Genomic DNA, 15,067 nt, shown 5'->3' on the forward strand with positions numbered 1-15,067 from the left:
CTCAAAGTGCAGTTTTGTATGCGCACAAAGCTCTTGTATTATGGGGCAGATGGACACAAATATGAACAAGTATTTTGAGTTGGGCGCATACTTACCAATATACCACTGATTACGACGACGATAAGCGTGATTTCTTTTGATACCGACGTCCATATTGCCACCCATAGTAAGTTGCATGGAATTATTAGGAAAATTGTCATTTTCGGAAGTTGTAATTTTCAAAATTTATCATTTTGGGAAGTTGGCATTTTCGGAAATTAATATTTTCGGAAATTGTCATTTTCGAAAGTTGTCATTTTAGGAAATTGACGAGTTTAGAATTCTCTGCAATTATCGTTTTTTGAAGTTGTCTTTTTAGGAAGTTGAAGAGTTTAGAATAGACGTTCTCGGAAATTGTCGATTTCGGAAGTTGTCTTTTTAGGAAGTTGTCGTTGTCACCCTGAGGGATCTGGATAGGTAGGGGGTTATAAATAGGTAAATATGAAAAAGAAAAACATTTTTTTTTCGTATTTATTTAACGTAACAAAATACCACAAAACTCTTATGTATATGCCAATGTTAATTACTTTATAATATTGCTAACTAAAATCGAATTGCAACCAATTACTGTAGTCATATTGATGTAAAATGCCAATTCGACAGGAGTTTAGCGACTAGCATTATTCATTAAAATGGCCAGTTCAAGTTTTTCCGACTGGCGTTGAGCGACGAGCACTGCTCAGCTGAGGAGGACTGGTGGGCCCTCAAGACCTCTCTCTCGAGGACGGCGCGACGTCGTTCTAGCTGCGTCCTGACACGGTCCTCCCGCTCCAATTGCAGACTTTGGGCCAACACCTGAACACATTCAATGGGGAATATTACTGCGATATCACGCATTGAGAGCATTCTCATGGATGTACCACTGTATCGGCATCAGCGATCAAAATTATTGACATTTACAGTAGCAAGCCTTCTGAAGCATGGCCTACATAAACGTATCTACATTATAAATAGATAGAACAGACGGGCAAATTACATAACTGGATGGCATGCAAGGGCAAGGGATTGCCCATGGCCAGGGGTGGTTGGTATACCGCATACATGGTACTGTAATCTGTGCCGAGCATTGCGTAAATCATGTCTTGGCTAGGTAGGCTCTGGGTTTTCATTCACGGATAATAGGATGATATCAAACGGTCCATTCTCCTTATTAATCAATAAGAAGGCCCACTGCCCATTTTTCTTTGCATGTCGAGTTGACTAAATTTGTGAGGATGATGATCAACGCCACCGAGACATAACGCAACATCTGTGGCCCTGTGCTGTGCCGTAATGGTCCTTCAGCGTGCAAGTGATAGGGTAGGTGAATAAATGTATTTGAGGAGAGGCACCACATTGGTAAGAGGCACCACACTACTAGACTACAAAGGCGATTCTCCCCGCACACTAACACACAAAACGTAAGATGGCGCACTTTACATTTTTATTAATTTCTTTTGTTTCTTAGCGAAAATTAAAAAAATATTTTAATGGATTATGCCACACTAGATAAAGAATATTTTTATATATTAATAAATAAATGCAAAATTCACCGCGCTCTCTAGCCGGAGCACCCGGGTTCGCTCGGCCTGGAGGGCCGTCCACGTCTCCGCCGCATTCCCACACACTGACGACAGGGATCGGGACACCTGCAGATCATTTTGAAAACAGCTCTTGTTGTAAAGTGTGTACTTAGCATAACAAAGTGTAATGGTTCGCGAGCTCAACTTGCGATGAGAAAGCAAGATTTGCATTGGTCGATCATGGGATGGATGACCGAAAATCGCCGTGCTTCGGATTGTTTCTGCTATATTTGCTTTGCAGTCATTAAATCCACTAACGTGCGTTGGGCCAGCGTGGTGGGTCGTGAACCATCCTCTCTATCCATTCATGAGGAGTGTCAATGCCCCAACAGCAAGGATATTAAAACGGCTATGTGATATACGTCTCTAGACGGAACTCCGATAAAAACGATGGTGTGTACAGTCTGCCACAGAGAAATCTGACACCCTAAGAGATGGTGTTTAAATCGCGGGGGGTCAGATTTGTCTGTGGCAGACTGTACATCTAGACATGAATAAATATATTTTTAATTAACAATCTAGAACTAAGATATCTATTCAACATCAGGCCTACCTCTGCATTACTACTGTCATCTAACGACGATGGCTCGGAGCCCCCTCCCTCGACCAGAGCCGTTAGGTCTCGCCGCGCCTTCAGGATGCGGGCGAACAGGGACGCCGCCCTCTCGTGTCTCTCGAGCATCAATGCTCTGGATGCTGCCGCCGTCACCAGGGCATTGCGTTCGCGCGATAAGGTGTCCACTTGCATGTGCATGTCTAACAGCTGATCAAATTAAATCGTTTATTCAGAAATTAGACTTTGATAGGCACATTTTCACGTCATATTCTAAATTAAATAATATTTACCAAAGCTACTAACTACTAGCATTTTGGAACGATCACTGCTGAGAAGAAATGACGAAAGAAACTCATTTAAACAGTGTTGGTCACTATCATGCCAGAAGGGCTTACAATTTTTTTTCACAGCTATATAACAATGTAATTTAAAGGTATAAATGGAAATATATTATGATTGAGATCGAGTACTGATGAAAAAAAATAGATATATAACCAAACGAAATGCTTTTAATAAGAAATCGGGCTGACCAGTTCCCACCGGCAGCACACATTCACGAGTTGACAAACATAGTAAATAATAAGAACTGTGTGCGACTTAGATATTTACATCTAGTCGACTCGCAGTGAAACGCAGTTAACGACAACCACACCGCAATATGATTAGTTCGCTGCTTCTCACTTCGAATCGATTCGACAATGAGAAGTGAAACGCAAGTCCGCACTTCGCCCTCTGATACAAAAATATTAAAAACAAGTCATACCTCTGTCTGTAATTCTTGAAATGGAATTTCTTTAGAGTAACAGTTATAATTTCTTAAACGCTTAACCTCCATTTTAAGTGACGTCAGTTGGTTCTCATATTGCGTGACGTCTTGTTTCCTGAAATTTAAATTGTATTTATAAATAATTATTGATTGCACTAAATCTAGCAAGTTTTGAGGCAATGAAGGAAAGTTTGTGAAATCATTGACTATTTTATTCTTATCGAATTTGTTATTAGTAACATGGTGTCTGATTTTATTCAGGTAGTGTTTCAGATAAAAATATTAAAAATTCCGTTAGGACAAAAAGAAACGCTTTCTTGAGGAGGCCGCACCGCCTGCCGTTGGTCTGACTAAATCAACACCAACTTTATTCGAAAAACTTGTTCAGTATCTTCTTTAAAAACATGTTATTCAATTATTTCTAAATACCAATATTAATCTCTAAACGTAAAACTAACATTGTTTTTTCATTTTCTTTTAGTTGTTCAATCACGTTCTGTAACTTTGCAATTTTCTTTTCTCGCTCGACTAATTCAGCGCCCATTTTATCTTGGATTGAATCGTCTCCATCCACTTGCTAAAACAATTATATACCAAAGTCAAACGATTACGCAACAACACTAAAAATAATATCTTAATTAATAACACACAACAAACCGCAATTTTATTTAATGAATTTAAAAAGCTGTCCTTGTCGGCTCTAGCTTGTTTTAACTCTTCTTCAGTGGTAGCTAAGGCTGCTCTAGTAAACTGTAGTTCAGTCCATATCTCTGTTTCTCTATCAGTAGGCTCCGTCTCTGTTGAAAAAAAAAATTAATAACGTACTTAATTTAATGCTTAACTTATTTAATGCATCCTATATTGTTTATTTTATATTATATTTGAACCTCATGGTATTATTTTTTTATCAAAACATTAAGTTTCAAACAAAAGATTACCTTTACAATACGACTCTTTTAGCTCATAAAATATTTAAATGTTGTAAAGACATTGATCGTACACGAATTTAAAATTACTCACTTTTACCTGATTTTTTATTGGAAATATTGCATACTACGGTCAGGTATTTCCATATTCCCCATAGATCAACAACAAGAAATAAATACCCGGGGATTGGGATCGACATGGATTCCATTCAAATCTTTCAAGCAATTGCGTGGCGTGCACACATAAAAAACAAATCTGTATCTTGTATAATACAAGAAAAAAAGAATTTTCATTGATAAATCTCGATCGTCATGGATATAGCTTTTTCGATGTACAACTTTGTTATTTTTCATAAAAACATTCAGGTTTCATAGATTTTTTCTAAGGGAAACCTGGCGAGACGTAACGTAATGGTATCCCATGCATGCACGCAGAGACAGATTATTCGCGAGTATAAGACAAAGTAATCGCGTTCACTTTTGTACATATCGTAGATACGAGGATAATAAATAGGTTGGTTCGTTTTGTCGCAGTGGATTACAGTGCGTCACACTTTATATGGACTATTGATATAATAGGTAAACGTTTTCAATATGTATTTTTTTAATTTTATTTATTTGAAAAAACAATCAGACTTGGTTATTTTAATGGAATATTTACCTATAGACGGCAAAAACTCGACGCAACGTTTCCTTTCTATGTCAATCAGCTTTGCTGACCGTTCTCGGTATATTTGCAACTGCTCTTCCAGTTCTTTTATACGAACTTCATATCCTGGAATCCTACTCTCGGCCGCTGCTCGGTTCTTTTCCTATGAGGTTGAAATGTTTCAAAATTTTAATTGACTTTTCCTAACGTTATTAAATGCGAAATTAAGTTTGTTTGTTAAAAAGTTAACCCATATTCTTGAAATTACGTATACACATGTATTTTGAAGTATGGAGGAGGACATAGGGTACCTTTCTTTGATCATCATTTTTCATCGAGATCATCATATCATCGAGTCATAAATGTGTGATTTTCATTTTTGTCCTATCGTTGAAAAGATTGTCACTATAACAGTATTTTTTTACTGGTGTTCCTAAAAATATTAGGGCCTTCGAATATTTAACAAAATAAAAGTTTGTTTTAGGTAAAACGGGCTAACGGGCTAACGGGCGCAGATAAACCTGACTTTCAGATGAGATCTGCCCTTGGTTACAGTACAGTACAGTGACAAATGAGTATTACATTTTGAATTATTTATTATAGAGAAAATACCGGTGACATGTCCTCACACAGTATTGCGCTAAAACTTGATATGCGTGACAGTGTGTTGTTTGTTATACTACAAGCAACAGGGCATCGGCTACGACATAGTGTGAAGATGAAGTCCAGGTACCTGTTCAGCCATCTTCGCGGTCAAGGAGTCGAGGCGCGCGCGCAGCTCAGCCTCCCGCGACGCGGCCGCCTTCTCCACGACATCCCCCGCGTCGCGGAGTTCCTTCACCCTTAAAACGTTTTTGTAACTTCTTAACTTCCAAAACTGTTGATAAAAAAACGTCACAATAATGATTTTAAGAAACCTAAGCTCTAGAGCATCCCGCTGGCGAGATAGAGTCTCGATCGTCATTTCTCCAGTCTTCGACATCTCGATCAACTTCCTCGAGCGCGCGTCGTAGCTCGTCTCTCGGTGACGATACTGAAAAGAAATATTTTACGAATTCAAATAAATAACAAGAAAGTAGTGATTATATAAAACATTTTATTAATTAGAGACATTAAACTTTATTTATATTCTTAGGCGATTTTTGCCATTAACTCTCCTCGGACCAACCTTATATAAACTGAGACGCATATAGAACCTATAAAAGTATATTTAGAAATTGATAAAATTAATCTCTCTCTATCTCATCTGAGAGTTTTCCGTTTTTTATGTTAAGGCTATTTTTTACCATGTTTTTACCTTTAGACTACCGTTAAAATGTCAATGTTGCGTTCGAAATATTAATGTTGTAAAGAAACATATGTTTTCCAGAAAGCTGATATAAAACAAAGAAAAAACACAGGAAAATTGAATATTGAAATAAAATCCGGAATTTAAAAAACGCAATTTTTTCGTGTTATTTTTTCTTCAAAATTCAAAGAATCTGAAATATATTTCTCTAATAAAAATTAAAAAAAAAAACAAAAAAAAATTGCGATTTTAGAATTCGACAAATCGGATTCAGATCGCAATGAAGATTGTAACTTCACTGCCTTCTGTTGGGAGGGACTGTTTACGAGTTGCTCGAGGTCTTTGTGTTTGCGGCGCGCAGCGTCGAGATCTGCGCGGGTTTCCTTGAGCTGGCGCTCCAGCGTGGCGATGCGCCCGCGCGCCACTCGCAGCATGCTCTCAGCAGCAGCCACCACTTCCTTCAGCGATTCCCGCGCGTTCCGCTCCTTGGCCAGGTCCTCAGCCAGCTTCTGAGATTGACATTTCTGCCGTCAGATTAAAAGGTGCATCTGACATTTTTTATTATCTCTACGAAATGAATTGTAAATATTTTTTTGTAATAAATATAAATTCAGGAAATCAATTACGAAAAAGGTCAGGCCGTTTTTGTTTTCATAGCAGAGATTTTGTTTTGTTCTGATTAAACACATGATGAAATTTTCACCATCAAAATGTTAAACTGTCAACATCTTCACGGGCTAACTTTGGCATTGGGGGTTTTCGATGATACTCGTATTTAGTAAGTGTAGCATTACAGCAAGGTAGAAAGTTACAGAAAGCAAGATATTTACATGGTAAGTTAATCCTTCGGCTACACATTCTTTGCCTTCATCGCCGTCTTTTTTTGTGTAATCTTCCAGTTTGTGTTGTAGGACTAAGTTCTCCCTTTGTAATCGATCTATTTTCTTTATCATAGTCTCGCGATCAAGCCATGGGATCCTATATTAGAATGAATAGCAACATTAATAGCAATTTGCAATTTACGAACTATCGGAATCTCTCTCTCTCAAACAAATATGAGGCAGCCAATGAAAATTAAAAATAAAATGAAAAACAAGAAAACAGCCTCTTGTAAGGGCTATGTAATAGCATATTATTAACTTTGTTTTTATTTCATCCTTTTATAGATACTGAAGCAAATATGTTGCTTTATTAATTTTGTTTATGAAATATTAAATACTTACTTAGCTAAATCTATACAGTAATTTACTTTTGATTTCAGATTCTCGGCTATGCCTGCTAATAGTCTATGAAGTTTTTCAGTTTCAGCATCCCATTCCGCATTTTTTGCATTCTGAAATACAGAATCTTTGACACGTTTACGTTTAATAATATCCTGATGAAAGCTTCAATAATCGCGTGATATTACACGTATTGCCTTATATACGTATAAACAAAACTATCACTCGAAATACTCTCTGAATCATCCTATTGTTTTTTTTTTCTAATGCTGCTTTTGTTGCACGATGCTTAATATCTTGCGGTAATTAATAATATTTACAATTTGTATAACATAATAATTAGGTACAACAATACGTACGTTGCGATACTTAGCTCGTATCAAATTTAGAAGTTCTATGCGTCGGGCCATCAACTCTGCCCCTACTCCTAATACCTCTTCAGGGATTTGATTCAACTGTGCACTCAACTGTTGTAAGATTTGGAGACCTGAGATAGAAGCAGTAGTCGAGAAAAACATTTTTCATATCTTAAACTAGGAAAGTAGTGTATGTTTGTATTTCACATAGAGACGGAATTGGGTTCTGCACTTCGTACTCTCCTTCCGTTCGAGAACAACTCATGGAAATTGTTTCGCCTCGAGAGTTAGAAGTGAATTTTAAAAATATAATTGAAAAAACGTCGATAAAAAGTAAATGTTCTATATTGTTAGTGTATTATAAACATTCAGTGCCATTAAAAAATATAAGCGGACCTATATCCCTATATTTTCCTACGTTTTAATTTGAAATGGTTGCGTCGTCAATCAAATGTGACTTTCCATTATTCCACATCGATCGACCGACTAGACCGGTCCAATAGCGGGTCCTCCTTTGTAATAGATTTGTTTGCCCTGAGAACTCGCTGTGAAAATTAAACTACTGTATAATAAGTATTTTCTGTGAGTGCTACAAACTGAATATCCCGTTGATGTCCGGGTTGAGGGGCAGGTCCAGGTCCTCCCGCACGAGCAGTAGCAGGTCGTGTGGCGGCCATCCCGTCACGGATAGCACGCGGACCTCGCCCAGGGTATCATCTTTGGTGTCCGTGCGTACCTCCATCTCTCTTAGAGTAGCATATAGTTCTAGTACGGAGTTCTGTAATAATTGCAAAATACACCTCTTACAGTCCTCTCTACTGAGTGGACTGTAAGTAAACAATAAAAAGTATGCAATACGTAATTTACTAATCATTACCTGGAGAGAGATTAAAGTTTTCTTTTGTTTGAGGAAATCCCTTTTCTTGCCCGCCATCGACCGCATTAATTTCGAAGCCATTGCCCGAACAGACGTCTTTTCTGCAATAGAAGCTATTAAATTATGTTATAAATCACAATCACTACCGTAATTATAACTATTTTAAAACAACATCCACCGCAACATTTATCACCCCGTTAGTTCGCAATAATCTCAAAAGCTACAAAATAGTATTATTAATAAACGGGGATATTGATATCATAGACGACGGCGGATATCGAGGAAGAATCAAATAGTAGGCAGTTTTAACTACTAGTAATACTACTAGTCTACAGGCATCGAAGTTCCCAGACTAGCAAATATACAAGTCAAGTTCTACTAATCTATTGACCAATGAAGCCATGATTGAGGTCGGTTGTGTGGTAGACGATGCTTAAGACTCAACTCAGCGACAGCCGTCATGTCAACTCGATGAAAAGCAAGTGAGATGCGCAGGAGTACTAAGTATTATTTGACCCATAAACCTTGCTCGAGGTCGTTGTTGTCGCTGACGATACTGCCGCCGCCATGGGACTCTGGAGCAGACACACTTGACTCAGCCACACTCATCTTCTGAATTGTTGGTTTTTCCTGAGAGTAGGAGAAGGTTAATCAGTTAATTTCTTATGGCTAAAATAAACTTTACAGATTGGTTAATATCAGACAAAGTGAAGTGGAGGTGACTGACATGCTTCACCGACATAAAGTGGGATATGGGCAGGCGAATGCTAAGAATAAGTTCATTAAACATCATTAGTATATGCAATATTACATTTTCCGATAGTAACGCTCTACCGCCACCGAATCAGCCATATTATTCACTAGCTGTGCACCGGTGTTGGTTCCCGTTGGAATTTCGGGATCAAAGGTACCCTATGTATTATTCCAGGTTATATTCTACACGTTTATTGCATAACAGTCGTTCGAGTAGAACGTGCGTGAAATAGTAACAAACATACATACACACAGATCCTCACAAACTTTCGCATTTATAATATAAGTAGGATTATGGAACAATGGCGCCGAATCGTTTGAGTAACCATTGGGTAATTAGGTAGTCATGTCTGAAAAGACCTTTTTGACATTGGTCACCAGGCCCTCAAGATGTAGAATCGTAATATAATTATTGGAAGATAATATTTAAGTCGTCTCGACGCACTTTGGTGTAGCTATGCCACCGCATGTTCCTACACTATTACAATTTTGTATAATGGTTCTTGAGAAGTGAATATTACAATCTCCCTACAAATAAGTACGTAACCGTACTTTAACTAGAAGATTCCTTACAACAGCCAAAAGTCAAAAGTAAAATTCAAATATTTTAAGTAGAAACTTTTATTTTATTTTTCCCATGGACCACTTTATACACTGGATATTTATGGTTTATCGCGCTCAGACAAATAGACAACTGGACTTTTATCGACAACATATGCTGATAAGCATTGATAAAAGTGTAGCTCATGTATATTTACCATTGATGGAGATAAGCTATGACATCTTCTATCGCCGATGGTCTTTCCCAGAGGGCTCTAAAATGCAAATTTCGTAGTCATAAACTATGTTTAACATAAGTCTTCAAGATTAAATGTATTAAGTATTAACTATATTTTTTCTAGAATTTTGGCCTATACATACATACATGGTTTAATATCACGACAAGAACATATTATGAGAAAAAATATTGTTAAGAGGTAAGAGGTATTACATATCAGGAAACATAGATAGATATTTATACATTTGACTTAGAAGTAGGTTCTTTAAATGCTGCAAAAATGAAAAATCCCTATTCATGTTCATTTTATTACATTCTTACTCGAGTAAAGCGCTATATTCATAGTTCATTTAGAACTATGTGTACTATTCGAGTGTACATCACAATTCCGATTATCATAATGACACCTACATCACATAGGAACTATCCTTCGCTAACGTTTAACAATGCTGTTATTTTACAATTATTTGTTCATACAATTATTTCATTTTCATATTTATTTCTCTTACAAATATACATTTCATTACATATGAGTATGATAAAAAATTCTCCAATAGAATGTGCCTGCAACCCGGTTTCTCCTATCTATAAATCAGAGCCAGGTTAATGTCAGCACCCGTAGGCAATGAAATTTGTGAGGCCTTATTAAAATGTGAAAAATAGCATCACCTAACCTGATTGATTTTTTAAAGCTTGAGTTGCACTCTCAAATTTTACGGTGATTTTAACAGGCGCGCTGCCGCTGACGTTTAGACAAAATGGCGTATACTTTCTGCGAACATCCTGATCCATCCTGAGGGTGGGTTGCAACGGAATAATAAACTCTACACGCTCGCACCGCTAACTTTGACGTTAATTTTAGTACGCCATTTTGTCTGAACGTTAGCGGCAACTGATCCTAAGTCTTCAAAAACTCACAGCGCTAAAAATTTTCACAAACACAATTCAACAATTTTTTTCTGGGGTACCTAGGCCCTAGCCTGTTTTGTGTCAATACCTTGGGGTCATAATAGCCTGTTCTATCTTAGGTTTCATGCATTTGGTTTTGCCTATGATGACACATACCCGTGGTCTGACAGGTATACTCGGCGACACCGAGTGAGGTCTCTTATTAAAAGTAGCTCTCGGGCGTTTTTTCATTGCGGGTGAATCCTGACTCGGACCTGGACAATAAACAAATTGATTAAGAAAATTAACATCCAAACACTTCCAAAATGTAAAATCAACTGGATTTTAGATTTCGATCTGTAATGTCTTGGGAAGATTTAATGCTTTCTGAATGCTCCGAAAGCTCAGTAAGCTATAATAAAGCTTGACAACGATTGCACCAATATGACGTCGATGCAAAATAATCTAAAACATATTTTATCTGTGAGTCACGAATAAGTAGCATAAGTATTTTTTTGCGGAATTCCTCATCATCATCCTTATGAAGAATGTGTCTCTTCATGTGATGAAGACTGGTGGACCAGTGACAGTTGGGCAAACTATTGTTTTCAATTACCTTCGGGCGTAATACATAAGATATATAATAATAAGTCTGGACAAGGTGAAGTATTTTTCCAATTAGATTTAGTGGTTATCTTGACCTTGCTCCCTTTTTTGCTGATATGATAAAAATAAATTTTAAAAACATACTTACATAGGTAGATAAATTTTGGATTGACCCTGGCGCATAAGCATTGAGAAATCTATACTATCTATACTAATGATAATATGTATTTATATATACTACAAAGCAGGCAAACAGGCATAGATGGTAAGTGGTCACCGCAGCCTCAACGTCTACGTCAAATACACCAGGGGTGTCACACGCGCGTTGTTTACTTTATAATAGTGTATGACAGTGATATTGCACTGCCTCTCTCACGCTTCATACCGGAATACAACAATGCAAGCACTGCTGTTCGGAAGCAGAAATAGATTAGAGTGACAGACGGCATTTTTACCAAGGTCTAAGTACTTATGGCAAACCTTGGTACAAAATATTGGTCACTGCAAAACTAACAAATCTCGACTTTGACACAAAGTTATCTTGTGATTAAAAGTTCCTTATTAAAAACTTTTGCCGTGGACCAACACGCTATCAGCTGCTATAATAGTATTACTGTAAAACCTGTGACACGGGATGATAAATCCGATAAATCCGAAGTGTCGAAACAAATAATATCCATACCCATGCAGGAACGCCCGGGGGGCGGTTTTGCAGCCGGCATCAATCCACATTTCAACATTTTGCAATACGTTTTCCCTTTTTTTAAAAATAATTTACTTATAATTTAATAACAATTAATAACTTAAAATTTGTAAATATTGATAATTTTGACGTATGTAGGTACTTGACAAAAGGATGAAGAATAGATGAAAAATATTGACCAAACTTAGACGGAAGTATACGGAGTGTGGAGGCCCAACGCGGGCCACCCAGCTCTATGATTGAAAATCATATCCTGAGAAACAGACTTATTGAATCAAAATAAAATATTTTTATATTATCTCTGGTAGTTACAAAGTTGACTTTCATCGCCGCATCGCCGCCGTTCCAGATAATAAGTATCCGCGAATCGCGATAAATGGAGAGCAACAAATACATGAAAGAGAACAGAAAAAAATACAGAGATTCAGCATGGATGCCATTCTTGCGCGAACACTCCAGCCTTTTACCCGGGACAAGTGAGCACTTACTCGTACTTCAATATCACACATACTATATTTCAAGTAAATAATATAAGCATAAAATTATACCTAAGTTACAAAGAATAACGAGGGATTTCAAATTGACCTCGGTCTTGCACATGGCCGCCAATCTCCGCCAAATAATATCAGAACATAAGTACTCGTAGTACTACGATAACAAACTCTTCCGTATTAGGTATTTGCGAAATCAACCTAAAATATACACCTGATAATGCGCGTTATATTACTGATAAGGGGTTTTCGCACAACGTCGATTTTGCTGTAGTTATACTTATGTAAAATGCGCTGTAACTGTAATATTGATCGGTAATAATAATTATATCGGATACTAGCTGTAGTGCGTAGCTCTGCCCGAGGTAGCCTTTGTTTAATCCCCGGTCAATTCCGGCAATTAATCTAGTAATTATCTATCTACAATATCCTCAAATAGGGGGCAGACAAAGATATCTGATTTTTAGCTCCTGTGACAAAAGTGTCATAACGTAAGTTTCTGCTAACTATACGGCTTTGCATATTGACCCAAGTCTTTCTCACCCTTTTATCTCACCTGAGAGTTTCCTTTACTAATTTCTTCTGTAGTCAAAGAGAGCCCAGAATCTGGACTTTCAAGGGCAACTTTTCTACATTTTCTCCTCCACTTCGCACTGTTTTCTACATCCTTAGTTTTCAAACTATTTGCACACATTACATCTTTGACGACATCAAGAGTTCTCGGATTTGCCCCTTTTATCTGATCAGGCTTTTATGATCATCACAGTATAGGTACTTAGTTCTTGTAATTAACATCAGCAAGCGCACCTTTTCTATTTAAAGTAAGATATATCAAGACGATGATTGACATATTTATGGATCAAACAGGATTTGTTTGTGTTCTATTTTGTTTAAAAACGTAAACTCATACAAATAACATAACACGCAGTGCATACATACCTACTCTCTTGTGTGCTCTTGTTTAACGGTATTGCGTCCGTAAAATTATGGAACACTTTCAATCAGATATTTCAAATTAAATCATACCATAACGATTAATAATAAAATAGTAAATTCAATAAAATATTTTCCGCATATTTGAAGCAACATGAAAACTATAAACTGGTCATGTATGGTTAGGGTTACCTTCGCCAAGATTCTAATTCGATCTTCAATTTCATTGCAACAGAATTTCATATTTTTACGTAGTTAAGTGGTTATGTAAATTCGTAGTAGCAGTATTAAAATAAAATTAATAAATCCAATCCCTATATTGGGAATAAGTAGCAACTATCAGTTCCGCGATGTTTCACGGCAATTTTCCACGATAAGCCGTACTAAATGATTGGCGAAACCTCATTGTCTTCGGTTCGTTCCAGAGCGTGACTGAGTCGGCGTCAATCGGAAAATTCGTGGATGTCTCATCTCGGCTCAGCTGTAACAATAAACTCGCGTACAACACGCCCGTTATTGTTATTGTAAAACATAACAAAGTGACCGTATTGACATGTTAATTATGGTATTCAGCTTCGCTGGTGGTAATATATGTCGTGTTATCTTCTGTATTATAGTATAGTATTTGATTTATTTTATAAGGTGCGCCCCGGGGCTTTGCTCCCGTAGGATCTCTGATAAAAAGTACCTGCATGAACCTTTACGGCGGCGCGGCAATAGTGGCGAGTTTGCAATGAATTTGGGTAGGTTGATGTGCTGTTGACTGCACTATTCTAGGTCGTTGTACCCGTGCAAATCTATTCCACATTCGACCTTTTGCATTTCAAAACAAACAACACTATCTAACCTTTCAATATATGTATAGTTGCTCTCACACTTAATTATCTTCACCGCCAGGAATTACTCTACATTTCAATGTATTAAGTCTGAAAAGCGCCGTTCCTAATATTGTTTTGGGATAATATAAAAATATTCATTCATAGTTACTTTGTAATCATGTATTTTTCCATATTGCTACATGCTCAGAAATAAAAGTTTAAAAAAACTGGAAAGACAAAACAAAAGATAGAAGAAATTAGGTTAAGAAATAAGCTTATGTCTGGGACATTAACACTTACTTTGTATGAAGAATCACAAGTTATTTTCAGCACACGTTTTCCAGGAAATATTATTTTTAAAACGACAAGTAATATTATTAGTCTTCTCGGCATAACATTATATTTACTGGAAATGTTGTAATTTATGATGGGGATCTTGAGCATGTCGAACTTTGCTTGTTCGGTTTGCTCTGAATTATTAATATTATGTTAATATGTTATAAAATTTTGTATCTCTACTGAATAGATATCTCTCTTCGTAAAGATATCTCTCCTCGTGTCTCTCTACAAAATAGTGTTCCAAGAATGCGTCGCGCCTGAAATAACTCTGTCCGGCCGTGACCTTAATGATAGAGCTCTACGTTGGGCGCAGGCGATATTCGGCAAAACTTACTCTGACAAATACAAGATCGTGTCATCAAACATCCCAGTGTACTTACATTAATATAAAATATGAATGCAAATAAAACAATCTCGTTTTAAATTTCATGCAGAAAATAGAGACTAACAAATCTGTTCAATCTTTATAAGCGACGGCGATAGTATCCCAAATGATAGTTCACACATAAAATACAATTG

The 15,067-nt window shown here is 37.0% G+C and overlaps 2 protein-coding genes across 14 annotated transcripts in view; one reads left to right on the forward strand and one right to left on the reverse strand.

The window, feature by feature from the left end:
* LOC128669119 (neurogenic protein mastermind-like) overlaps positions 1-15,067 on the forward strand; it is a 120,890-nt gene that overhangs the window by 17,236 nt on the left and 88,587 nt on the right. The gene's annotated exons all lie outside the window — the stretch shown is intronic.
* Positions 502-14,964, reverse strand: LOC128669114 (myosin-3-like). 13 transcript variants are annotated; one of them, XM_064435911.1, is made up of 19 exons: positions 14,510-14,964; positions 13,398-13,872; positions 10,836-10,933; positions 9,751-9,807; positions 8,764-8,869; positions 8,240-8,352; positions 7,960-8,140; positions 7,366-7,493; positions 7,010-7,119; positions 6,617-6,764; positions 6,086-6,310; positions 5,232-5,531; positions 4,511-4,661; positions 3,581-3,720; positions 3,382-3,500; positions 2,921-3,038; positions 2,155-2,364; positions 1,572-1,667; positions 502-834 (listed from the first exon to the last, which is right to left on the reverse strand). In XM_064435911.1, exons 3-19 carry the CDS (start codon positions 10,908-10,910, stop codon positions 667-669), a joined length of 2,445 nt encoding a protein of 814 aa, XP_064291981.1. In that variant the 5' UTR covers positions 10,911-10,933; positions 13,398-13,872; positions 14,510-14,964; the 3' UTR covers positions 502-666. The 13 variants fall into 13 exon arrangements, with proteins under 13 accessions (XP_064291981.1, XP_053599593.1, XP_053599591.1 ...); XM_053743618.2 differs by lacking the exons at positions 13,398-13,872; positions 14,510-14,964 and adding an exon at positions 11,947-12,294 and having other exon boundaries at positions 5,232-5,340; positions 5,416-5,531; XM_053743616.2 differs by lacking the exons at positions 13,398-13,872; positions 14,510-14,964 and adding an exon at positions 11,947-12,294 and having other exon boundaries at positions 5,232-5,358; positions 5,416-5,531.

This window comes from Plodia interpunctella, chromosome 4 (genome assembly GCF_027563975.2).
Source record: "Plodia interpunctella isolate USDA-ARS_2022_Savannah chromosome 4, ilPloInte3.2, whole genome shotgun sequence".
NCBI classification, from domain to species: domain Eukaryota; kingdom Metazoa; phylum Arthropoda; class Insecta; order Lepidoptera; family Pyralidae; genus Plodia; species Plodia interpunctella.